The sequence below is a fragment of the Oryctolagus cuniculus genome, chromosome 13 (genome assembly GCF_964237555.1).
Source record: "Oryctolagus cuniculus chromosome 13, mOryCun1.1, whole genome shotgun sequence".
Taxonomy (NCBI): domain Eukaryota; kingdom Metazoa; phylum Chordata; class Mammalia; order Lagomorpha; family Leporidae; genus Oryctolagus; species Oryctolagus cuniculus.
The window spans coordinates 17,365,957-17,391,953 of NC_091444.1; the positions used below are offsets into that span (position 1 = coordinate 17,365,957).

Consider the following 25,997-nt stretch of genomic DNA (forward strand, 5'->3'; position numbering starts at 1 on the left):
TCCAGCCGGGGACAGAGCCAAACCAGTGCTCTAAGCAGGATCTGATGAGGGCAAGGGGCAGGCTGAGGACGTGGCAGACCTGGCCAGGTGTGCGTGTCCCAAGGGGCCCCATCCCCACCGCCCCATGCACAGGCTGCTTCCTGGCCCAGCTCCCTCCCGCCAGGGCCTCAGGCCTCCAAGGACCTGGGCTTAGAACACAGCTTTTGCTGTGTGACTTTAGGGAAGACGCTTAACCTCTCTGGACTTTGGGTAACCCGTCTCAAATAGAGGCGCTTCAAGTCCCAGTCTCTCAGAAATGGTCTGAGATCCCCAGGGACACCGGCCCCATCCCTCAGCCCTCGCTCCTAACATGCAGCCTGGGTCTTCCTAAACCGACAGCTATCAGCCCACCAGCTGAGAGGAAGCCCGGGGACAGAGCAGGGAGAGTCAGGGTGGGGGCGGCAGGCGATTTGATCCTCCCAGATTCCTCTTCCGCCCTGAGCGAGGCCTGCCCTGGAGGACACGGGTCAGAGGAGGAATCGCCAGGGTCAGCTGGCTTTCTGGCTTCACCAGGCGGGCGGGGACTGGTTTGAAATGCCTTACACTCCAGGCGAGCCCCTCCCTGGAGAATCCAGGGACTGCCCCCTCTCTCTACTCCTCCCAGGCACAGCGCAAGGTGTGGGGGTGGGGTGGGACAGGCGTCACCCTTGCAGGGCCGTGGCGTGGGGGAGCTAGACCCAGGGCCAACCCTGTAATGAGAACAAGTGGGGCTCAGCCCCTCACAAGAGTCTTCCAGTGGGGTCTTCCCTATTCTCTCTCTCTCTCTCTCTCTCTCCTCCTCTCCCCCCTCCCTCTTTCCTGGGGAGGAGAATGGCGCTGGCCCGGGAGTCCAGTGGAATTCACAGGTCAGCTGGAGAGGTGCCAGCGGTCCCTGCCTCCCTGGGCGTTCGTTCCTTCTGGATGCTTCCAGAACCATCTCTGAGATCCTGGAGATGAGCGTTAGACCACAAGGACCCCTCAGACTGGCCCGGCTACAGTCACCCTGGGCAGGGCGAGCTGGGCCCCAGCCCAGAGCCCACGGGGTGGCCCAGGCCGTTCGGGAGTCAGAGCTCCCTGTATTCACAGCAGGCCGAGCCCAGCAATGACCCAGCCCACTCTACAGATGAGGACACTGAGGCCTTGGAAGGGAGAGCTCCTTACCCAGGATTTCACAGCCACACAGCATCTGCAGTGGCGGGCCCCAGACCCAAACCGCGCTCCCCAGTGCCAAGGCAGGGGGCTCTCTGCACTCGGGGGGCCCATCCTGGAGCCCAGCCCCTGCTACACCTCCTCGGAAGTGGGCCCTCCTGGCAACGCGGGGCCCCCCGGAATGGGAACAGCAGGCATCAGGCAAGGCTGCCAGGCAGGGACCCTCACGCCTTCCCCGGCTCCCTGCACGCCCTTCCCTAGAGCCTGGCCAGTCTTACCTGAGAGCAGGAGCTGGAGCCGCGTGCTCAGCCTCCGCAGTACTGGGCGAGGAGCGGGCCGGGCAGGGCTTTAGGCAGGCGTGCGGGCTGGGCCTCGGGAGCCAGCCCTGCGGGGGGGAGGAATGTGCAGGGAGGGGGGCCGGGGTGGCACTGGGGGTGGGGGTGTCGTCTGCTATTTTGGCAGGTGCCAGGGACAGGGCTGAAGGAGATTGTACCCCGCGCCATATAAGCCCATGCGGTCGCCCAGCTGCTCAGATAAGCTATTTAAAACCGGCAAGATATGCAGGGAACAGGCCTGTGACAGAAGCCAGCTGTCCCTCTCAAGAATCCTGATAAAGCAGATGCCAGCCACCCAGGCTGGGAGGGAGCTGGGGGCAGGTGGGGGGGCAGGGCCCTGGGGGGCGGGGGGCTTGAGCTTCTCCGTGGCTCCCCTCGGAATGATGGCGAGACAGAGACATCTTCCAGGTCGGCTAAGGCGCTGAGCGGACTGGGGCGGGCAGCGGGTGGCGGGCTCGGCATTGGCCAAACCTCGGGATGGTCCTCGCTGCCGCAGGCGCCCAGAAGCGAGGCAGGAGTGGCCGTCTGGAATGGCAGTTCTTCCTGGCACAGGGTGGCCAGGGACAGTGAGGGCTGTGGACATGCCTTCTCCAGGGGAGACCCCCAAGAGATCCTAGGGACCGTGAGGCTGGAGCCCGGGGTCTGGTTGTCTGTGCTGTGTGTGGCCCCAGCCCGAGGGCAGCGCCCAGCACCTCACGGGCTTGGTACACGATGCAAATGCGAAAGCTCGTATGGGAACCCCTGAGTGACCCCCACCCAGGGCCCCCCTGTCTCCGTGGAGGGAACAGCTCCCCCTGGGCCAGGGACCCTCCCCGTACACCCCAGCCTCTTATCAGTAATCCACCCTCTGTTCCTCCTATCCTCTGGCCCCAGCTGAGCACCAGCCAGCCTTCCCAGTGCTTAAATTCCTGCCACCTCCACCACTAACGTCCGTCCTTGGACAGTCCTGCGCACGCGGGCCTGCCGTGTGCTCCACGCCACGCTGTCATCACACTGCCCCGTCACTCAGCTGGCACTGTCCCCTCCCCGGTCCCCAGCCACCACTGAGCCCGATGGCTTTGGTCCCCCGGCTCCAGGCTCATCCCCAGTCCCATGGGCCCCTACGCTGCCAATGGCTCAGCTGCCAGCCAGCCCCTGGGAAGCAGAGGGGCCTGGCGGGGGCGGGAGGTGCAGGTTCGTGGAGGGATGGTGGGGAGGGAGCCAGAAAAAGGACCCAACCTTGCTTTGTGTCCTGGCCTGGAATTTAGGGCTGAGGCCGTCTAGATCTCTACAGCGCCCCCAGCTGGGAGAAGGCCAGCACAATCTTGGTGTCCATGGGCACAAGCCTGAGGCTCCCACGAATTGTCACAAGGCCGAAAGGCAGTCACAAGGAGCCAGCAGCCAGCAGTCCCTGGGCATAGCAGGGCTGCTCCCTACCCGTTTCGGATGCTGCTGTCATTGCAAATAGCTGCAAGGTCACCTCCCAGGGCTAAGGATAGAGCAGAAAACAAAGGCAGCGTGGTCTGGGATGAAGCATGTACTGGCACAGCGCCTGCAGGTTTGAGAGCCTGCAGGAAGACGGGTCCCAAGGCCAGGGGCAGCAGACAGAAGGTGGCTCAAGGGTGGAGACCTGGCCTGGACCCGGAGGGCAAACATCACCTCCCCGAGAGGGCCCCTGGCTGCCCGGGCACCACCCTGGGGCACCGATCACCAGCTGAAGTCATTGTGAGTGCTTTTGTCTCTGTTTGCTGGCTGCCTCCCTGATGGGATGGGGCAGGCACCTGTGCTGGCTGCACAAATGCAAGGTTGGGGGCGGGCTGTGGGGTGTTGCCCGACATTGTCCCCAGCACCTACTGTGATGGCACGCCAGGGAGAGGGGGCAGGCATGAGGGTCTCCTCGGCCCTAAGCCTGCGGCTGCAGGGACAGCCCCTGAGATCCATCCCCCCACTGTGTCCTCCCAGGCTCCCACCCCGGGAGCCAGGCTGCACGGCCTGCAGAATCTTCCGGGAGCGTTCCTAAGAGAAGTCTGGGTGAGGAGAGTGTCACTCGCTTGGTGTGTGAGTGTTCACAGGTCCTCTGAGCTCACCGCTGGATGCTGAGGCTCAGGGACAGGGCTGTCTCGGGGCCACAACTCCGAGTTCCTGGCCCGAGCAAGGCAGGACGCACAGCCTCCCCCAAGAAGCTATAATGGGAGCCCGACGGAGACGCCAAGCCTGCTACCTACCCAATGCAGGACTAAGACATGCAGGCTCTAGGTGGCCAGCCCAGGGAGCTGGAAGTCCCCACAGGTGGGCCCTGAGGGTCTTCTGGTCCCCGGCCCCCAGGCAGGAGCCCCCACCCAGCATCACAGATGGGGTGGGGCTGGCTGGCAGTCTCTTCTCCAGCGGCCTGGGGAGCTGGGGCCTGGCGATGCCCTTGGGAGTCGTGTTCTGAGAAGCCCTGGGCTCCCCCCAGGCACACGACGGGGAGTGGGCAGCTCTGCACCCACTCCCACCCCCCAGCAGATCAGGCAGTTGGGAGGAGGGGCTGCAACGTTCAGGGGCAACTATTCCCCGCAGTTGACACAGCCTGAGATGCCTGCCCCCCATCATCAGAGTGCCTGGGTTCAAGTCCAGATCCACTTCCGATTCCGGCTTCCTGGAAGGCGCAGGTGCTAGCTCAAGGGGAGATTCAGACCGAGTTCTGCCCGGCCCAGGGCTGCTTGTTGCAGGTTTCTGGGGAGTGAGGCAGCAGATGGAAGACCGAGCTCGCTCTCTGGATCGCTCCCTCTCCCCCTTTTAGATTTAAATTTTTTTCTAAAGCGTGCTCTAATGACTGAAAGCAGACAGGTCCTTTTTTTTTTTTTTTTTTTTTTTTGACAGGCAGAGTGGACAGTGAGAGAGACAGAGACAGAGAGAAAGGTCTTCCTTTGCCGTTGGTTCACCCTCCAATGGCCGTCGCAGCCGGTGTGCTGCGGCCGGCGCACTGTGCTGATCCAATGGCAGGAGCCAGGTACTTCTCCTGGTCTCCCATGGGGTGCAGGGCCCAAGCACTTGGGCCATCCTCCACTGCACTCCCTGGCCACAGCAGAGAGCTGGCCTGGAAGAGGGACAACCGGGACAGAATCCGGCGCCCCGACTGGGACTAGAACCCGGTGTGCCGGCGCCACAAGGCGGAGGATTAGCCTAGTGAGCTGCGGCGCCGGCCGAGACAGGTACTTCTGAATGAGCGCCGTCAGGTTGATGCACCAGACCAAATGGGTGTGTCCTGGGTTCTCTGTGGGCTCCGTGCTCGCGAAGCACAGCTGGGCCCAGGTGCTGGGAAGAGGAGGCCTGGCCGGGGCCGAATGGGGGCAGGGCTGGCGCTCTGTGAGGGATGTGCTGCACGTTTGTACACAGATCCCAGAACTTACAGATGTTCACGGTCTGCGATTTGAAATCCATGTGTTCTCTTTTTTATGAGCCTTTTTGAAGTCGGCTCCTGTGCCTGGATTTAAACTCTCTTTGCACCAAAATCAACATCTTTTAATTCCATTCGTCACGTGCCTTCTGACACCTCCACATACGTGGCAGTCCCAGGGTCCCCAGCCACCAAGCTGGGACCACTGGGCACCAGGCCCACCCCCTTAATGTGAGAAGAGGGGGTGAGGAGAAAGGTGACACCCAGCCCCCTACCTCCAGCCAAAACACGCCTCCCGCACCCTGGTGAGCCCGCCAGGCAGTGAAGGCTCGGAACGGGATTCACAGGCATCACAATCGGTTGCACCTGAGACTGAGTTTATCAGCAACTTCCTGAGGACAGGTCTCCTGGGGGGAGGGGGGCCTGGGGACGAGGCACACGCAGCTCCCTCACCAGCTGGTGGGAGCAGCCCTCAGGGACTGCGATGGGTGGGTCCGTGCCTCATCCGGGCACCTGGAGGCCCCGCGGGGAGCAGGTGAGAGGGGCAGCGAGGCCCTGCCCTGGTCTCACAGTGCTGCTGATGGGCCCCTGTGCTGTGCCCGAGCTGGCGCCGGGTCCCAGGACTTGCAGTGCCACGGGAAGGGGGCCAGGGCACACCTGCCCCCCGCCCTGGGGGCCGGGCTGGGAAGGGCCGCTGACATTCGTAGCCCAAGCGGGTCCTGACAGGTCGAGAGGCAGGAAGGGAGCAAAGGCAGGGCGCAACGGGGTGCAGCTGTGGGAGGCGGGGCCTGCAGGATGGGGGGGCCCTGAGACGCAGACTGGCAGCCTTTCTTCACAGAGCTGTCACACCTGCGGGGCAAGGGTCCATCAGGACAAGGGAACGGGGTCCCAGGGCCAGGAGGGCACTGGGCCTCGACAGGGAGGCAGCCCTCGGTCCTGGATCCAGGACCTCAAAGCCAGCGGGGCTTGTGGGGTGGGGGGCAGGGTGCGTGGGGAGAAAAGCCAAGCCAGTGAGGGTCCCAGTGTTCCCATGGAGAGGGTGGGGGGTCCCAGCAGCCTGAGCAAGCGGGCAGAGGGCATTCAGGGTTCAGGACAGTAGAACCGCAGGCCAGGTGGTGTGCGCACGTGGGCAGGTGCATGGGGGCAGGGGGTCTCCCCTTCTGCTCACCTCAACTTCGAAGGAAGCCTCTGGCTTCTTCCCCCGCTGAGTCCTCCTGGTGGCTGCCGCCTCTCTGCGCACCTCCTGAGTGGGCGTCCGAGGGCAGGCAGAGGACTCAGTACTGCAGAGCAGCCCAGCACCGGCCCCTCTTCCAGAAAGCAGGAGACCCCAGGCCCACCCCTCCTCCCCGCTGCCTTCTGACCCGCAGGCCTCTGCCTCCCCTCCCACCGTCCCCACTGCCGGAATGACGCACAGCTCCGGGCCCCGGCCCCCCCCCCCATCTGGAATACCACAGTGAGAGGCCCCCGGGAGGGCCAAGGTACCTGGGGGTCCTGCTCTCCGGACTCCTGGGTCCGGCTGATCCACAGGTTTAGCTTTGACGTCACAACCCCGGAGAGCCTCAAGTTCTCCTGAAAAGAGAGGGTTTAGGGCCCCCGGCAGCAAGGGGCGTTCAGAGATGCTGGGTAGGGGGTAGGCTCCTGGCTCACGCCCACACACGCCACACGCAGGCCCCAGCTCACACCCACACACGCCATGCGCAGGCCCCAGCTCACGTCCACACACGCCACATGCAGGCCCCAGCTCACATCCACACACGCCACGCGCAGGCCCCAGCTCACACCCACACACGCCACACGCAGGCCCCAGCTTACGTCCACACATGCCACGCCCCTCACCTTTCTGCTGGAGGCCGGCTCTGGCCGGCTCTGGCCCACCAGTTCCTTCTCAAAGAGGTGGCGCTTGCTGGCGACACCCGCAGGAGCCACAAAGACCTCGGCCCGGGAGGAGCCGGAAGACCTGACGGATTCGGATCTCTGGAGCAGAGGACATGGGGCTGAGCCACGCCCGCCACACCTGGCAGAAGCCCCCGCCCCCTGGAAGAGGCCTCACCTGTATGGCCGTGTGGTATCTCTCCAGCTTCTCGCCCAGCTTGGCTGAGCTGGCCGGGAGCCTCACGCTGGCACTGGGGGATGGGAAGACAGGACAGGCACGGCGGGTGAGGCCACCCCTGGGGCCTGAGGGGTGCCCCCAACACATCCACCGCTTTGGCAAAAGGGGATGCAGCCCCTCTCACAGCGCAGGCTGTTAGCGTGGGCCAGGTGAGGAGGCCAACTGCAGGCTTTCCCTCACCTCCAGAGAAAAACCCCACTCGGTAGGACAGGCCCAGGCCCAGGCCCAGAAGTCCCTCCTACCCCTGCCTGAGCCCTTCTCCTCCAACGCCATCACCTCCACCCCAAAGTGTCCCTCGCACCTGTCCCCTCCTCTCTACCCTGTCCACACTGCAGCCACCTCCAGCTCCCCAGCCCTGCTACCAGCCGGCTCTTGCTCGGACCCCCAGCCACAGCTCCCCTCCCCCCACAGCAAGCCACATGCCCACGCAGGGCCAGCTGGACACCCTGGGTCTCACGTGCTGTTCTATTTCAGATGCCATTCCTCCAGCCCCAGCCGCAGGACGCAGCCCCCGTGGGGACGTCAGCCGTGCCAACTCGCAGGCTGGCCAGCCGTGGCTGCCGTGTGCTCCCTGCATCTCCCCACGCCGAGGTCTCCCATGAATGGCTTGAGGGCAGCAAGTGCGTCTACCTAGTCCTGGCCTCCCCAACCCCCAGCAGGGCGGGCCCCAGAGCCTGTGCAGAGGGTGGCGGGGCACAGCCTGAGCGGGTGAAAGTCCCAACTCAGAAGCACAACCGCGGGTGGGCTCCACTCTGCGATTTTCAGTCCAGTGCTCAGGCCTCAGGCAAAGACCGGGAGTGCTTGTGGACCACACAGCTCCCCAGGCCGCCGGGCCAGGCTGCTGGCACAGAGGCTCCCCCTGCCTTGCGCTGGTCTTGGCTCCTTCCTGGGAGCCCTCCCCGCCTTGGAGCCCCACCGAGCCCTGCCTCTGCCAAACAGCTCTCCCTGGTCTCTCCCTCCCTGTTCCATCCCACATGGCCTCAGTCCCCATCCTCCCAACCCCCGCCTTTGATGCCCCAGCCAAGGACGGCCTGGGCCTTCCCCTCCCATGTCCCCTGGGGCAGCCCAGCAGGTGGCAACTGCTCAGAAAATAGAGACTGAGGGGCCGGCGGGTAAAGCCACCACCTGCGACACCAGCATCCCATAGGGGCACCAGTTCATGTCCTGGCTGCTCCACTTCTGATCCAGCTGCCTGCTCTGGCCTGGGAAAAGCTGCAGGAGATGGCCCAAGTGGGAGACCAGGAAGAAGCTCCTGGCTTCATCCTGGCCCAGGCCTGGCCATTCTGGCTATTTAGGGAGTGGTCCATTGGATGAGAGATCTCTCTGTCTCTCCCTAATTCTTTCAGATAAACAAATAAATCTTAAAACAAGAAAGAAAGAAAGAAAGAAAGAAAGAAAGAAAGAAAGAAAGAAAGAAAGAAAGAAAGAAAGAAAGAAAGAAAGAAAGAGAGAGAGGGGGGGGAGGGAGGGAGGGAGGGAGGGAGGGAGGGAGGGAGGAGACAGGCAGAGCAGGACCAAACAGGAAGCAGCCAAAACTCCCACCTTCGGGTCAAGGTTGTTTCCGAGTTGTCCTTCCTGGGGCTCATCTGAAGTGAGAAGGAAACGGTGGTGAGTGTGATTCCCAGGGAGGGGCGGCCCTTCGGGCGAGGGGCTCAGCTCTTGGGCCCCATGCTTCTCCCAGGACCCTCACCACCACCAAAGAAATGCATGGCCACACCTTCCTACCAGAGAACACCTATGCCACCCCGCCCCTCCCACCGGTCTGGGCCAGGTACCGCAGCCTCAGCCACCTGCCTCCCCACTGCCCAAGAGCCCTGTGGGGCCCTGGTCAGCACCAGGCCTCCAGCCTCCTCCCCAGGGACTGGCGCGAGTTAGAGGCTACCACGGTATCAGCCTGCAGGTGGATGAGCCAGGGAAAGGAGGAACAAAGCCCACACACAGGGACAAGGTGGCACGAGACTGTCAAATCCATTTAATTTGTGCCCTGCCCAGAGGCAGAGTAGCGAGCACAGGAGAGCCCGTCACCCTCAGCCCACTGCCCTCCTGGGCAGGCAGCCTGGCCAGGACAGAAGAGGGGCGTCCGCAACCCAGCCCAGCCCTGCAGTTCTGGCCTTCCCCACTAGGTGGTGCTGCTCATGCTTCTGTAGGCTCACAGGGTGAGGTGGAGGAGGGGAGGGGTCCCTAAGCTGCCCTCCATTATTCAATACAGCTTCCTTCGGGGCTCCCATGGGAACCTAAGCCCCACTCTATCTGCTGCAGTGGATGCTGGTGTCCTTGGTTTGACTGCCAGTGGACTGGAGACAGGGGGGCCCCAGGCACTCACCCGAAAGGAGATGGTTCTGGGGCTGGAGCGTTTGAGGGAGCTGCTGTAGGTGAGCTGGGATGGCGAGGATGTGTCTGCCTCTTCCTCCCTGCTGGGGATCTTCACCTGTTCGGGGGGCGGGGGGACAGAGCGTCACATGAGAGCTCCAGAACTGGCCTTCCAGGGCAGGTCTAGGGCTCTGCCAGCTCCAGGCAGCCTCCAACCCCAAGCTGTCGGGGCCTGGCTCATCCCAGGAGCTGTAGAAGGAAGGCGGGAGACAGTCCTGCACCTGCCCCACCTGCCTCCACTGTGGGGTGGCTGGAACACAAGGCCCCCACGCAGCTGGGCCGCCAGAACTTTGGCCACCAGGGAAGCTTCTGGAAGGATCGGCTGGGTCCTGGAGCCCAGCCCTGGGTGAAGATGCGGTATGGGGTTCCAAGTGTTCCCTGCCCCATGACAGGTGCTTATCCCAACAACCTGCCCCTGCCTTGGCGTCCTCTGTTCTGACTGTGGCCAGAGGCAGCCAGCGAGTGCAAGAACAGCCAGGCCCAGCCTGAAGGTGGGAGGGCAGGAGGCAGGAGGGAGCTGGGGACCAGTGGGATGGACAAGGGGGAGGCCTGGAGGGGGGGCAGGAGCATGGCCTACCTGGAGCGTGATGGGTGGCAGGCGGGAAGCCCCGGGTGGAGGGACGGACGCCTTGGCAGTGGCCGGGCTCCCTGCAGGGGCTCCCTGCTCCGATGCTGCTGCCCTCTTGGGGGCCGGCTTCGCCTCTGTGGCCGGGGACTTGTCAGAGAGCAGCGGCTTCTCAAAGATGGAGGCTCTCTCCAACACCCGCCTCCCGCCGGAGCCTGCCAGCTTGGCCGGGGCCTTCTCCGAGGCACTTGTCTCTTCCGGGGGCGCCTCCTCCTGGACACCCCTCTTCTGGGGCTCTGCACTCTTCCCGGGCCGGGGGCTCTTCTCTGGCACGGGCGGCTGCCCGGAGGCGGAGCTCTGCTCAGAGACCAGTCTCTTTTCCGGGGCTAACGTCTTCTCCTCCGGCACGGGGGCCTTCTCCAAGGCAGGGGTCTTTTCCGGAACCTCCTTCTTCCCCGCCGAGCTCTCCTCCTCGCCCTGGGCCCAGAGCCCCCGCTGCTCCCGGCTCAGTCTCTGGTGAGGCGGGGGCTCCGGCTCCTTCCTGGGCACCGGGGGCTGCTGCGCGGCCTGCCCAGCGTCCACGCTGTCCCTTCCCGCCTCGGCCTCCGGCCTCTCCTGGACGGGGGCCTGCAGCGCAGCCTCCGCCGCCTGCTGCCTCTGCCTCTGCCTGCGCTCCTTCCGCGACCTCAGGATGGCCTGCACGTCCTCGTCCTCGTCCTCGTCCTTGGAGGCTGGGGGTGACGGCGGGGGCGCCTCTGCTTCCTCCACACTCAGCAGCCTGAGTCAGGACAGAAAGAACCAGAGGATCTGGGCTGGGGAGGAGCCCTGGGTGAAGCCGACCCGGGGCGTAGCACCTGCTGGGCCACCAAGCAGGGGTGAGGACGGCAGGCCTTGCTCCCCCGCCACCACCCCTTAGGTAGTCACTCACACACTGGGATTCCAACGTGTCATTTGAACAATATATAACTCTATGCTTTATGCGTGCCAGGACCTGCACTGGGCACTGGGGGTCAGAGGTCACACACGCAGTTCCTGCCCCAGAGAGCTTGGCTCAAGAGCAGACATGGCCAGGGATTTGCCATATGTCACATGGCTGGGAGTACACCCAAGGCTTCCAATGCCTCCTCCCACACTTCTGTCACTCACGCAGGTGCAGCCGGGACCAGGCAGCAGCACGGACATTGGTGCAGTCCAGGGCACGAGCAACACGGAGGGGATTGTCCAAAACCCTGGCCCTCTGCCATTTGGCAAACAGATCTTGCTCCTTCCTCACCACACTGTTCTGTGTGGTTTGGGCCAAGTTATTTTACTCAGTTTTCAAGTCTGCAAAATGGGCGTGTTGGAGGTGCCCTGAGAGTGCCCAGCATGGTCCTGCCTGGCACATGGGTGTCACTCGGTCAATGCCCATCCTGCCTTTCCTCTCCATCCTAACCCCAAGGTCTAGGGGGCGAGACCAGCCCCAGTGCCGCCCCTTGGACGCGCATCACAGAGTGTCGGGACAAGAGGGAGGCAGGCTGAGAAACCCAGAAGAGAACCTGCCCTGCTTCCCCCACTGTGCACGTGGGCACGTCAAAAAGTCGCAGAAAATGGAGCTAGAGGATGAGTCTGCTTTGGTCCAAGACATTTTTGAAATCCACGCACACAAGGGGATTTCGAAACAAGCCAGGGAGAATGCTGATTGTGAAAACAAACTAAGCACAGATTTCAAATTTATTATTCTTGTTCCAGGGTGGGCTCCTGCTCCACGAACTGGTGTCGGGACAGCCAGAGTCCCGGTGACAGGCTGAACGATGCGCACTAAGTTCTAGTCTGGTATCGGTGTTTCCATGACAACCAGGCAGGTCCTGGGGGCTGAGACACTTTCTGCTGGGTGACCACCTGGCTAGCAGCCACTATTGTGGGAAAAAACCCTATAAAAGCCACTCATAAACTTGTTGTTGTGGCTGCTGCCCCGTGCTGGCTGGATCAGGAATGTTCCATCCACCCACGGCTCCCCGAGTGTTCCTCCAGCCCCCAGCCCCGCGCTCACTCCCTGCACCCCAGCGACTGGACAGTGGGACAGGGGTGCTTTGTCTGGGGCAGCAGAGTCGCTCCCCAGGCCGCCCGCCCCGCCCTGCGCACCTCTCGGCCGCCCTCTGCTCTCCGTTCTGGGTGAGCCTGGGGGACGGCTCCTCCTCCGTGGTAGAGCTCAGGTTGCGGTGGCGCCGCCTGCGTTCACGCTCCTGCTCCTCCTCATCTTCCAGAGTGCGCTGTCGGGCCAGGCTGGGGGACAGAGGCGGGATCAGCACAGTCCAGAGGTCAAGGGCCCTGCCGAGCCACACCCCAAGCAAGGGGATGTCATAAAAGGCCCCAAGGCTGCGCCGCCTACAGACCGCCAAGGGGCCCTGGAACTGCACGGGGTCTGGCCTGAATCGGGCTGCAGCTGGATTCCCCGGGCCTGGATGCAAAGCCTGGGAAGGCAGTGAGGACGGCCCGAGTGCCCAGGCCCCGCTCCTGGCTTCTGGCTCTGGACCAGCCCAGCTCTGGCCACTGCAGCCCTCTGGGGAATGAACCAGTGGATGGAAGATCCTTCTATATAGAACTTTGCCCTTCAAATAAAATAAACATATCTTTAAAAAAAAAAAAGGCACTAGTAAGAACTGTACACATGGGGGCGTGGCTTGCGCACAGAGGGTAGGGGGCCCAGCTCCTAGATGGGTGTGCCTGCCCCCACCCCGGCTCCTCCACTTCCAGTCCAGCTTTCTGCACACCCTGGGAGGCAGCAGGTAATGGGCCAGGAACTCAGGGCCGGGCCCCAGCCCCTGGGGGCATTTGGGAAATGAACCAGCACATGCAAGATGTGTTTCTGTCTACCTTTCAAATAAAAATAAATTTTTAAAGAAGTGGCTTTTCAAAGAACTGTGCATACTAATTCCACTTCAAAGCAATCATGCTGGATGTACAATGACAACACTGATCTGGCTTCTGCTTTCCCATGGAGACGACCAGGACATGGCAGTGTGTCCATGAAGTCTGCATTGAGAGTCCATCACGTTTCTGCAGATGCTGCAGGGGTCTCTCAGGCCAGGGTCTCTCCTCCCGGGCACTGCCGGGGTAGGGCAGGCCTGACTGTTGGGTGTCACCACACCCCTGGCCTTTGCCCCAGCGAGGAATGGCCTTCCTTCCTCGGTAGACACTCAAACATGTTGCCCAACACTGCCAAGTGTCTGTGGGGGCAAAGTCTCCCCAGGCAAGAGCTGACTCGGGGGCTACAGGCTCCCACCCAGGGTAGGCAGGGCTGGGCCAGAGAGAAGCCCATGAACTTGACAGGTTCCTTCCTCTTTCAGGTCCTGGGACACAGAGACAGCATCCCTCAGTGACAATGGCAGAGCAACCTTCTTGGAGACACTCAAGTCCCCGTGGAATCTCCTGGCTTTGTGGAGGGGCAGACCCAGGAAGACCAATCGCACCCAGAAGAGACCCCAGGGTTCTCGTCCCTCCCCTTTACAGGACCTCTCTGGGCCTCCCTCATATTTCAGAACCGACTTAGCCTCGTCTCGGGGAGCAAGGGCACCCTGCACACCACACTTCCAATCCCTGCCCCCAGACAGACCCTTCATTCATGGGACCAGCCAGGCACTCTCAATCAACCACCACCAATCCATCCATCCGCACATCATCCACCCAGGCACCTGTCAACCAAGCGTCCACTCCCCAGTCGCCTTCCCATTCCCAGTGTCCTTTGCCACTTCTCACCAGTCCATCATCCCTCCCCATCTACCCTCCCTTCCAAAAACTCGCTGAGCAGCTGTGGCCAGGCCAGCACCACGCAGAGAACCAGGGAAGTCTCAGGACAGCACGGCAGGGTCTCTGTTCGGGAGGGACCTACAGTCGAGTGTCCAAAAGGGTATCTGTCCGCAGCTGCCCCAGTATAAACCGCAGACCCTGAGTTGCACGTGACCCGCATTGACAACCTGAGTGGAGACCCCGAGGAAGGGTCGGCGGTGCCGGCAGACCCCTGGTTTCCAGTCTCGCTGCCTGGGGCAGCGTGCCTCCTTCAGGACCCATACCACGGCTCCGCTGTTTTGCAAGGGCCAGCATCCCCATGACGGAGCCAGCACTCACTGCACAGAATTTCTGAGCACCTACTACGTGCCAGGCATGAATCCAGGACTGGGGCACAGCAGGGAGTGGAACCAACAGGGCCCGTCCCTTCACAGAGCCCCTGCAGGGTGGGAGAGCCCCATGCATTGTGCAGAAACCCCATGAACAGGGGGCCAGCGCTGTGGCCTAGAGGGTTAAGCTGCGGACTGCAATGCCAGCATCCCATATGGGTGCCAGTTCAAGTCCCAGCTGCTCCACTTCTGATTCAGCTCCCTGCTAATGCTCCTGGGAATGCAGTGGAAGATGGTCCAAGTGCTTGGGCCCCTGCACCCACGTGGGAGACCCAGAAGCAGCTCCTGGCTCCGGCTTCAGCCTGGCCCAGACTTGGCCATTGTGGCCATCTGGAGAGTGAATCAGCAGATAGAAGATATTTCCCACCCCCTCTCAAATAAATAAGTATTTTAAAAAAAAAAAAAAGAAACCCCATGGGCAAAACAAAGTCCACTCATTTTCAGGAGGACAATGGGGAAAGAGAGAAGGTGACAGGGTGGGGAAGGCCCGAGACACAGGTCTTGAGAAGGAGCTGGTGGAGCTGCACCTGCTGGCACAAGAGGAGGGCACAGACAGCAGAGCCCTGATGTGAGCAGCTGTGTGTGCAGGGGCAGAGGGTGGGCAGGGGAGCTGGGCAGAGGGCCTTGGAGGCCAGGGAGAGAACCAGGGTTTCCTTCCAAGTGTGCTGCAGGTCACAGGGCAGACGGGGCACAGAGTGACCCAGAGGGACTCCATCTGTTTCATCTTTGTGGCTGCTGGAAGGACAAGGCTGGGGGGGGGGGGGAGGAGGCGTCACTGGGAGGCACCTGCCACTGCCCAGGGACGCGCTGGTGATGGGGACCAAGGAAAGCCACAGGTCTGGGACACACTGTGAAGCTAGGGTCCACAGAGCTCACTAAGGGACGGATGCAGTTGGCGGGGGGAGCTGTGGTTTAAGGGGAAGGGAAGGACTGAGGAAAACCCCTAGATCTTTGGCTTGGGCAGTTCCTAGTGCTGCCATCGGTACGCCCGATAGTTCACAGGAAGCACATCCTGGAAAACTACGCAGAGAGTTCAACGAATCTGTAGATAGCGGCTTTTAATTCCATTTCCACCCACTTTTTGAAGTCCCCTAGCAAGATGAGCAAGAGCGAGGGAGAGGAACTTGGGGCTATCATCAACTATTTTTAAGATTTATTTATTTGAGAGAGAGAGACAGACAGACAGACAGACAGATATCTTCCATCTGCTGATTCACTCCCCAAATGGCCAGGCTGGAGCCAGGAGCCAGGAGCTTCTTCCAGGTCTCCCACGTGGGAGCAAGGGGCCCAAGGACTTGGGGCATCCTCTGCTGCTCTCCCAGGCCACAGCAGAGAGCTGGATCGGAAGTAGAGCAGCCAGGTCTCGAACTGGCGCCCACATGGGATGCTGGTACTGCAGGTGGTGGCTTTACCCGCTACGTCACGGCGCCGGCCCCAATCATCAAGTCTTCTGAGCAGTTTTAGGGACACTGGTTTTAGGGACACTGGCTGGAGGATGTGGACTCAAAGGAGACTTTCTGTAAACTGAGGTGTCACTCACACAAAGGCTCAGATTTTAAGTTTTGCTCTAAAAAAAAAAAAAAGAAGAAGAAGAAGAAGATTATGATGAAGAAGAAGAGCAGAGGGTATGGGGAAAAAAAAAAGAAACAAGTTTGAGAAGCGCCCGGGGACAGGGCATCTTTTGTCTCTAGCCCCAGCATGGCACCTGGCACGCAGCAGGTGTCAACAGGATCACAAGGCCTCCTCCTTCCCCTCCCCTGACCCGCCGGTTACCACGCCTCTGCCTCAGCCCAGAAGAGCAGGGAGCAGGGAGCAGATCCGGAGCCCCCTGAGCAATCCGCCCCGTCTCAGCCCGCCCCGGGGGGAGGGCAGCCCTGCCTCCACCTCGCAGGAAAGGCAGCGCTGGCTTGGAAGGAAACTTCCAGATCCTCCCAGTTCCACAGTCCAGGCAGCTGCCCCTCCCGCGTCAGTCCCAGCCCTACTCCTCCTCAGTGGAGACGGAGGGGGCCCGACGAGTCCCCAGGCTCACCTGAGCCCATGGGCTCCGTGTATTTGCAGATCATTCACTCGTGCACACATGCATTCCCTCGCTCCACACCGACAGGTGGTCCCTATGGTCCCTCACTGCCGCCTCCTGCTGCCGGCTGTCATCTGAGGCCGTGTCTTTGACTCTCTGCTCCTCTGGACACTTTGGGGAACAGCTGGTGCCTCCCACAGCTGAGGGAGCCATAGGCAGGGGCAAGCGGCCCACCAAGTGGGCTTCTCCTCTCCCCTGACCACACCCGCGGGCCCCAGGACTCCTTGATCCTGAGTGACCAGGTTTGCCTCAGGAAAGTGGTCCATTTTTATGAGCCCCACCCCAACCACAGTGAGTGATCAGAGCCTCTGGTCCTCAGAAGTGACTCAGTCCCCAGACTGGTTCAGGCCCCTGCTGGAGGAGGCCCAGGTGACAGGAGACCCCTGGCTCACCCGAGCACCACCCCACCCTGGGGGCGGAACCTTATCTCCAATAATCAGGGTTATTGGCCTCTGAAGAGGAGGAAATGTATAGACATGAAAGGGCAAAGGTCCCCCAGGAGGGACTTGGCAGGTGCAGTGGCCTTTGGAAAACCCAATAGTAAGCAAATGGTTAAGTGCCAGGCTCTAAGAGTTACACAAACGCCCTTGACATTGACCCTGTGAGGCAAGGCCATGTTAGCCCCATGGTGCATATGAGGAAACAGGCTCACAAGGGTTAATAACTTTCTCAAGATAGCACAGCTAATAAAAAGAAGGAACTGAGGGGCCAGTGCTGTGGCAAAGCAGGTAGAGCCACCGCCTGCAGTGCCTGCATCCCACATGGGTGCCGGTTCAAGTCCCGGCTGCTCCACTTCCAATCCAGCTCCCTGCTAATGGCCTGGGAAAGCAGTGGAGCATACCACAAGTGTTTGGGCCCCCGGCACCCACGTGGGAGACCTGGAAGAAGCTCCAGCTCCTGGCTTTGCCCTGGCTGTTGCGGCTATCCCAGGTGTGAACCAGCAGATGGAAACTGTCTGTAACTCTTTCAAATAAATCTTAAAAATAAAAAAAATAAATAAAAATTAAAAGAAAAAAGGAACTGAGATTGCAACCCAGGTCAGCCTCCCAAAAGCTCATGCACTTAACCACAGGACCAAATGCCAGCAAAGGGGGTGAGGTGGGGGGCTGGCCCAACCCAAAGCGATGCCCCACCTCCTGGTGAGTATGCATGGGAGGAACAGGAAGCCAGAGGACCCAGAAGCTGCAGGATTCTCCGCCCTAGAACCAGCCAGGGCTCAGGGTGCCACAGGGAGAGCAGAGGTTTGGGGAAACGCAGTGAACTCTGAGCCCCAAGGCCAGGCGCCCAGAGCTGGAGGCCCCAGCCACCCTGGCCAGCTGACACCACAGCCCCAGCGGCAGCCCTTCCCCTCTACGCTTGCCTCCAGCCCCTGGCCCCCTTTGAAGACACAACACATCCCTCACTGTGCCCCCACATGGGGCTGCTCCCTGCCCCCATCCTGACCCTCTGGGGATGGACTCTTTCCTAAAACTCTGCCCTGTTGTTTGGGGTATCTTAACTCTGGAAGTCTTAACTCCCACCTCTCCCGCAGCTGACAGGAGCTGGTTCAATGCTGCTTTTTCCAGCAGAACCTTTTCTCCCAAACTGAGCCCCGTAGAGGGCCTTTAAGCACAGGTCAGGCCCAGCCGCTGTGGCTGCAGCCTGAGAGGGTATGGGGGCTGCCCCCAGAAGCATTTGGTGTAGCTCTGGGGTACAAGTGGGTAATGAACTCTGGGGGACAGCAGTAAGGGAGAATGAGAACAGAGGAGGGAGCAGGGGCCTGGCAATGACCTTGGCCCAGTGTCCAGCCCCTGAGGGGGGCAGGCTTCAGCTCCCCTCTGGCATAATGATGGGCCACTGCGGGTGGTCACTGAGGTCCCTTCCGGCCTTGCTGGCACAGGAGAGGTGGCCGGGGCAAGGCAGGGGAGGGTTTGGAGGTGGCAGGGCTGCTCAAGGCTCAGGCAAGGGAAATGATTAACCACTGGCTGTTCAGCCCCAGGCACTCTCAGATCCACCCCTTCCACCCCTCACCTCCTGCAGGCAGGCCCAGCCCAGCCCAGCCAGGCCCGGCCCAGGGCACCAGGCCAGCCAGCTCACCACTGCCACCATCCCCGGGGACGGAGCATCCCGATTCCCACTGAATGCCAAGGACGGCTTGCAGGCTGGCCCTCAGCTGGGTTCCTGCAGCCATAGCCTGGCCCCAGCTGCAGCCACACACGCGTCACACCCTCAGCACAGTCCTCCCCAGCCCGGAGGCACCGACAGTGACTCACGGCCCTGCCCGCCTGCCCGCTGAGGCTTGTTCACTCGGGGAGCGGGAGCAGGAGCAGTCCTCCGTCCCAGTGTCTCATCAGGGTGACTGCTGGCAGCAGCTGCATCTTCCCACAGGGCTCTGAGGGCTGGGGCCGGGCAGGGAGGGCAGGCCAGGGGCTCCTGTGGCAGGACTGGTTTCTCAGGGCGTCCCTGGCACTCACCCTGGACATCCCGTGGGAACTCGGCCCCACCCCTGTGGCCACATGAGCAAGTGGACAAGCTGAGTGCACACCTCGCTCCCATTTTTGGAGTTCCAGTGCCCGGGCTGCCCACACACACGCCCATCCCCGCGGTGCGTATCCAGACACGCCCTCAGACACAAAATCACATATCCCGTCCTACTGCAGGCTTCTAAGGAAGTCACGTCTTGCTTGCATTTCTAACCCAGCACATAGCACACTCCTGAGGTCTCCCCAAACAAAGAGAGAAATGGAACGTGTTCAGACTCCCCAGCTCCAAACTCAGCCACACAAGAAGCTACTGCCCACACAGCCATCCCATAAACAGGCTCACCCACACACGGCCACACACACACACACACACACACACACACACACACCAGCACAGAGGCCCACACCCGGCAGCCGTGGCACGCCCACGCCAACCCCATGCACACTGACCCCCATGCAGAGTCCAAGGTCTTGATCCCCAGCCCCACCCTCGGCCCAGACCTTCCCTGGGGCGTGTGCAGCCTGGCTTACCTTTTCCCTTCCCTGGACCCCATGGACCCTCTGCACTGGGATGGCCAGGCCGGGCAACAGCCCCAGTGGATGGTTGAGCCCAAGGCTCTGGGGAATGCGTAAAAGACACCCTGACGCCAGAGGCCTGTGGTACCCACACGGCCAGGGGGTGCCGGTCAGCACCTGCACACGCAGCCCTGACCTCACACTGCAGGACCCAAAGTCCCACCTGGGAGAGCCATGAGACCAATTCCTCCTGGGCAAGAGCCGGGCAATTGAAGAAATGACCTCCAGCTGTGGGCTATCACAGCCTGGTTTTCCTCGGGCTCAGCATGGGGGTGGGAGGAAGGGCTTAGTTCCCCAGCGTTGAGGAGCTGAAGGGGCTTCCGTAGCTTCTGCAGGCAGGTGGGGGCAGTTTAAGGGAAGTCCCCAGGGGCCACCACCACCGTCCCAGGGGCTCTGACCCCACAGGTTTAGTCCCCTGACCCTTTGGGGCCCCTTCACAAATGAGAATTGCAGTCAGAGGGGGACAGCAGCCATCTGGAAGCCCCCAGCCCAGATGCCACCCCAAAATGCCATGCTGAGAATGCGAACCTCCCTGGGTGTGGGGGAGGGCGTCTGTGCTCTGTGCCCTCTGATCTCAGTCACTGGCCCCTATTCTGCTGACCCATAAGGTGGTGCTGCTCTGCCCTGCCCCCCCCCACCTCGCACAGGGGCTGGGGATGCCTCCCAGGGCCCACACCAGCACTCCCCACCTGAGACAGCAGGCAGTCGGGGGCTGCTCCAGAGACTGCAAGCCCAAGATAGGCCTCCCCTCCCCTCTAAAACCTCCCTGTCTCCACAGGTCACAAACCAGGGGCTATGCAGGCCCCAGGAGGAGCACGGAAGCTTCAGAGCCTGTCACCTGGGGCGTCCCGGGTTTGGCCCCAAATCTGACCCAGGGGGTCCTCGGGGCGGCAGGGACGCTCACCTGGACAGCGCCGACCAGTTCTTCCTGCCCACAGACATGCCGCCGGCGTGCTGGCCGCGCTGTGCTCCGTGCTCAGTGCTCCGTGCCCCGTGCTCCGCGCTCCGTGCTGGGCACCCGCGGCCGCGCCTCACCTGCGCCCCTCCCCGCCCGCCCAGGTGGGGTCACATGGCCGCTTATCTCACCCGCGCGCCCCGCGCCGCCGCGCGCCCGTTCGCCGGTCGGAGAGCAGCTGCTGGGGTGTGGGCGTCCCAGACAAAGCTGCACAGACCTCCGCGCCGCCCCGAGCGCTGGGGGACGGGCGCCCCCGGGCCGCGGGACCGACCGACGGGCGCCCGGGCCGCGCAGGACTGGTCGGCAGCCCCGGGCCAGGGCGCGGGACTTCCTGCCCAGAACCAGTCGGACCAGCTCGGCGCTGGGCCGCCTCTTCTCTCCGTGTGGCAGCGGCCAGGGGTGCCGGGGAGTGGGGCACGGGGCGGGACCCGAGGATCGCGGTCAGGCTGAGCTCCCTGCCTGGAAATCGACTTAGCCGGGAGAAACCTGAGAGCAGGAAGCCGAGCGGAAAAGTTAGAGAAGGTACTACGATCTCTGGTCTAGAGCGCAGGGTTGCGCCCTCCCTGCCCCCGGGTCCGGAGCTCATGCGGGGACCCCACTGACAGCCAGCGGCATCACTCTCCCGGCTGCATACAAAGCCAGCCCCATTCAAGCCAGCCCCTCCCACTAGGAGAAGGTCAGCTCTGAAAACCATCAGCGTGTCCGAAGCAGCCTTGCATATGGCCTCAGACCTAGGGCTAGAGGGGCGATGGGAGGACGGGACAGGACCCAGCAGCACAGATGACCAGGACGGGGTTTTTGGAGCCACCAGCCCCGCCTGGCTCCCGGAAGCGTCCATCTGGGCTGGTGCTATGCCAGGTGCTTTCTCTCCAGGAGCCAGCCTCCCTGTTCCCTCGGGTGGGCTGGGCATGGGGACTCTTATCTTCCCGGTGGCTGGGAAGTGCAACTCAGCAGAAGCAGCAGAGAAATGAGGCGCAGCCGCTGGCACCAGGATGGGAAGATGGAGGGAGGGTGGAGGATTGGAGCCGGAACTGGCCCCGCTGTCCGCCCGGCAGCTTCCTTTGGGCTGGTCTGGGGCTGTTGGTCTGAAAGTGCTGAGCAGAACTGGACACACACTGTTCCAGGAGCCTTCCTGCTGGCCACAGGGGATAAGGGTGTAGGGGGGTGAGGGGTTCTGATCCTGCAGTTTCTGAGTGTTGCGCCTTGGGGCAGACTGCCTGGGATCCCTCACCTGCGAAGTGAGAATAATGGTGGCTGGCAGGATGCGGGAGTCGGATGAGTGATGGCCAGGCAGATGCCAGACGCGAGCTGTGTGCTCTCTCCCCAGGAGGAGGAAGGGCAGGGCGCTAGTCCAGGTGCACCCACATTCCGCCTCCCTGGGAACCCAGGGGCTGCTCTTCCTGTGGCTGGCTGCTGGTAGCAGCTCCACACGAGGAGGGGAACAGGCCTGGTCCTGGGCAGTCGGGGCCCTGCCAGGGACGCCTCACAAGCCCGGGAGAGTCGGGTGTCTAAAGCCCAACAGCCAACATCGCTCTGTGGGTAGAAGGCCAGTCCACAGACAGCTCCGAGGTGAGGACAGTAGATCACAGGGCTGGCGCTGTAGCGTAGCCGGTAAAGCCACTGCCTACAGTGCCGGCATCCCGGGTGCAGGTTCCTGTCCCGGCTGCTCCAGTTCCGATCCAGCTCCCTGCTAATGACTTGGGAAAAGCAGCAGGAGATGGCCCAAGTGCTTGGGCCCCCACCATCCACATGGCAGACCTGGAGGAGGCTCCTGGCCCCTGGCTCCTGGCTCCAGCCTGGCCCAGCCAGCCCTGGCTGTTGCGGCCTTTTAGGGAGCGCTCCTGCAGATGGAAGATCTATCTCTCTCTCTCTCTCTCCCTCTCTCTCCCTCCCTCCATCTCTCTCTTTCTCTCTCCTCTCTCTCTCTCTTTGTGTGTGTGTGTGTCTCCCTATCTTTCTATAACTCTGACTTTCAAATGAATAAATAAACCTTTATAAAAGTAAATCCCAGACTTTCTAGTGCCCAAAATGTTCCCTGGGAGCAAGCACTGGACCTAGTTCCCTAACGTCACGAAGCCACTAGCCATGACTTTCAATGACAGGAATTTGTCCCCACGGTTCTGAAGGCTGGGAGTGTTGTCGGAGCCACGCTCCCTGCAAAGGCAGCAGGCGGGAGTCCTCCGCGGCGTCTTCCTAGCTTTGGTTTGCTGAGTGCTCTCGGGGTTCTTGGCCTGTAGCTGAACCACCCCACATTTTGCCTCCATTGTCACATGACCTCCCATGTCTGTGTCTGGGTCCTCTTAGTGCGTTAGATTGGGGCCCAGCCTAAGGCAGCATGACCTCGTTTTAACTCGATTACACCTGCGGACACCTTACTTCCAAATAAGGTCACAGTCACAGGAACCAGGGGTGATGAGGGGCAGAATTCTGTCATTGTCATCAAGAAGTGTTGGCTTTCAATGACACAAAGATGGTAAGGACGCAGTTTCTGACCTCCAGACAGTCTCAGGCTAGAGAGGAAGATACATACATGCTGGTGCATGACACGTGTGCTCACACACAGGCACATATGTGCCCTGAGCATGTACACCTCGCAGGCACGCATGCACCCGAGCCTCATTCAAGTCAGACTGGGATGGAAACCGTGGAGTTGTGTGACAGGAGGGATTAGCCCTGAAGGAGGGCATCTAGGCTGGGCCTGAAGTCAAGTGCAATTCAGTTGTCAGGGAGGTGGGAGGCAGCCAGCTACAGGGCACAGCGCAAAGACAAAAAGGGGGAAGGGGTACTTGGAGCTGAGTGAAAACTCCTGGGCCAGAGCATGCAGAGCCTTCCTCAGCTGCGGGGAGAGGCTGGGGCAGATAGTAACGACCGCTACAGGGAGGTAGACGTTCAGCCTCCACGTGGGCGGGGAGAAAGCCAGGTGTGTGCACTGACGTGTGTTTACAGAAAGGTGCTGACCTGAGCCATGTGTTGTTTAGGGATTTATACACATCCATCATGTTATAAAGAGTGCCAAGGGGATCACACGGTGGTCTCCCCTACACGCAGGGGATCCGATCCAAGACTCCCAACGCAGCTAACCCTAACCCTGTGGGCACTGCTTTCCCCTAGAGTAAAGTTGGGCACAGTAAGAAATTAATGGCTAATAGTAAAATAGCTGGAACAGTACACTGGCATGAAACCCCCAGATCACCACTCTTGCACTTTGGACTCATTATTAAGTAAAATAAAGGTCGCCTGAACAGACCAGACATGCTGGTGACAGCACGACCCTCAGTGGGGTCACTCACAGGCAGGGGCCGACCACCATATGGCTGCCCTGGGCGAGAGGGCTGGCTCCTGCTCACGGCAACGGGGCGTGGGATTTCATCTCCTGGGAACAGTGCAAATGTAAAATTTATGAATGGTTTATTTCTGGAATTTTCCGATCCATGTTTTTGGGTCACGGTTGACTGCAGGAAACAAAGCTTTAAAACAGCAGATGGGGACTCCTGTGGACACAAGGGTGAGGAGGGGTTGTGGAGGGGGAGGGGGCATGCAGGGGCTTCAAAAAGACCTGCACTACCCCAGTTCCCAGAAGGTACCGTGGGTAAGTGGTTGTTCACTTTGTAACTCTACATTAGGCTGGCGGTGTGGCCCAGTGGGTTAAGCCACCAACATCCCATATCAGAGCATTGGTTCAAGACTTCATATCCAGCTCTCTGCTATGGCCTGGGAAAACAGCAGGAGATGGCCCAAGTCCTTGAGCCCCTGCACCCACATGGGAGACCCTGGGGGAGTTGTTGCCCTACGTGTTCTTGGGCACTGGAGGCATGAACAAGTGGATGTAGACTCTCTTTGTCTTTCTGTCTTTCAAATAAATAAATTTCTAAAAAAAAAAAAATACACATAGGTAAGAAACTTAACATGAGCTGGTCACTTCTTCCCGGGGAAGTCCAGCAGGGCCGAGTCACCACAACCAGGAACCCCCGGCCAAGGGCAGGGTTTTCCAAGGTTTCTGGGATTCCCAGACGCAGGGTTCAGAGCTGGGTTCTCCTTTCCCAGAGGCCAGAGCAGAGAGATGGGGCATCCCCAACCCGGCCAGCCGGCGGGGAAGCACGGCTGACATTTCAGCTTCGTTCCTGTTCTGTCTCCCCACTGAGCCGCCGCCCTGGCTCTTAGGGCAAGAGGAAAATGAATGATGTGTCCAGGTAGCAGCCCCCTGACTCGTGCTGTTACAGGGCGATATGTGGATCTATGAACTCTGGAACGGTGTTGCCACCGCTGCATGTTGTAAACTAAGACCCTTAGAAAACAGTGGGCAGGCGTGTTGCACAGTGGTTAAGGTATAGTTTGGGAAGCCTCTGTTCCGTGTCACAGGGCCTGGGTTCGAGTCCCGGCTCCCTTTCTGATTCCGGTTTCCTAGTAATTTGCACCCTGGGAGGCAGCAGGCGATGGCTCAAATGGTCGCGTCCCCACAGGGGAGACCCAGATGGAGTTCCAGGCTCCTGGCTTTGGTCTGACCCAGGCCTGGCTGTTGCAGGCATTTGGGGAGTAAAGCAGCAGAGGGAAGACTGTCTCTCTGCCTTGCAAATAAAATTTAAGCAAATAAAATTTTAAAAGACTAGGAAAGCACTAGCCACAAGCTACTCTCCTCCCATCCCATATTTTAATATTATAAAAATAGAATTAAGGGCCGGCGCCGTGGCTCAATAGGCTAATCCTCCACCTTGCGGCGCCGGCACACCGGGTTCTAGTCCCGGTCGGGGCGCCGGATTCTGTCCCGGTTGCCCCTCTTCCAGGCCAGCTCTCTGCTATGGCCAGGGAGTGCAGTGGAGGATGGCCCAGGTGCTTGGGCCCTGCACCCCATGGGAGACCAGGAAAAGCACCTGGATCCTGGCTCCTGCCATCGGATCAGCACGGTGCGCCGGCTGCAGCGGCGGCCATTGGAGGGTAAACCAACGGCAAAGGAAGACCTTTCTCTCTCTGTCTCTCTCTCTCACTGTCCACTCTGCCTGTCAAAAATAAAAAAATAAAATAAAATAAAATAAAAAAAAAAAAAAGAAAAAAAAATAGAATTAAGGCCTACTTTCAGTACACACTCAGCTCCAGGAACACCTCCCACCCTTTGGGGCCCTGGTCTCCGAGCAGCAGAAATGCGGGTAGCCAAGAGCCAACAGAGGAAAACGTTGCATGGGACCAGTACAGGGGACACCCGGGTGTTTATGCCACTTGGGGTCAGCAGGCCCGCCTCCCTGGGGACTGCGTGCCAGGCACACACCGGCTCACCCCTGCAGCCGGCGGCGGCCACACTCCCCACACCCCCACCCAGGGCTCCCAGATCAGAGCCTCAGCTGCGCCACACACGGGAGGCTGTGGCTCTCTCTTGAAGCCAGGGCGAGGGGCCAGGCTCCCCTAGCCAGGGTCTCCTGCCCAGTGAGCGAAGCCAGTTGCCGGTGCGGTCGCAGGCAGGGTGCTGAGTTGGGGCCAGGCATGGGCAGCCTGCTCAGGTCTCCCTGCCTGGGCTTGCTCACGTCCACTTTTCTCCACGGACCGGGAGTCCAGGGACCTCTGTCCTAGCCCTGGTCAGCCCTGTGACCTTGAGCCAGGCACTTTAGAGACCTGCAGTACTGAGCGTGGCCCCTCTGCGGTGCCACAGCGTTTTCCCAGCTCCCTCTGCTCAGCCCCGGCTCAGGGGACCCCTGGGCCAGTGTGGGAGAGTGTGTGCTGGGAGGAAGAGCCCGTGCCCCTCGCCTCCAGGGAGGGACCTGCAGACTGGCGACGGACAGGGACTGTTGAGAGAGAGAGACTCGGAGGAGGTCAGGGGAGGAAGCCACCATCTGCCCTGGTCCCAGCGGCCTGTCCCGGGCTCTGGCAGCTTGGTCACCC

The 25,997-nt window shown here is 61.0% G+C and overlaps 1 protein-coding gene across 2 annotated transcripts; it reads right to left on the bottom strand.

The window, feature by feature from the left end:
• Positions 1-5,220: 5,220 nt before the first annotated feature.
• Positions 5,221-20,730, bottom strand: LAD1 (ladinin 1). 2 transcript variants are annotated; one of them, XM_070054932.1, is made up of 10 exons: positions 20,261-20,730; positions 12,027-12,167; positions 9,918-10,683; positions 9,294-9,398; positions 8,513-8,556; positions 6,911-6,983; positions 6,697-6,834; positions 6,343-6,429; positions 6,029-6,103; positions 5,221-5,709 (listed from the first exon to the last, which is right to left on the bottom strand). In XM_070054932.1, the coding sequence occupies exons 1-10, from the start codon at positions 20,713-20,715 to the stop codon at positions 5,704-5,706; spliced, it is 1,890 nt and encodes a 629-aa protein (XP_069911033.1). In that variant the 5' UTR covers positions 20,716-20,730; the 3' UTR covers positions 5,221-5,703. The 2 variants fall into 2 exon arrangements, with proteins under 2 accessions (XP_069911033.1, XP_008266826.2); XM_008268604.4 differs by lacking the exon at positions 20,261-20,730 and adding an exon at positions 20,079-20,237.
• Positions 20,731-25,997: the final 5,267 nt, after the last annotated feature.

Excerpts from the sequence above, each read along its gene's own strand:
- LAD1 (XM_070054932.1), bottom strand. The coding sequence starts at position 20,715 with ATGAGCTCCGGACCCGGGGGCAGGGAGGGCGCAACCCTGCGCTCTAGA. Across the intron at positions 6,984-8,512 it reads GAAACAACCTTGACCCGAAG|TGCCAGCGTGAGGCTCCCGG; the intron begins GTGGGAGTTTTG and ends CCCATCCCCCAG. Across the intron at positions 6,430-6,696 it reads AGCCGGCCTCCAGCAGAAAG|GAGAACTTGAGGCTCTCCGG; the intron begins GTGAGGGGCGTG and ends CTCTCTTTTCAG.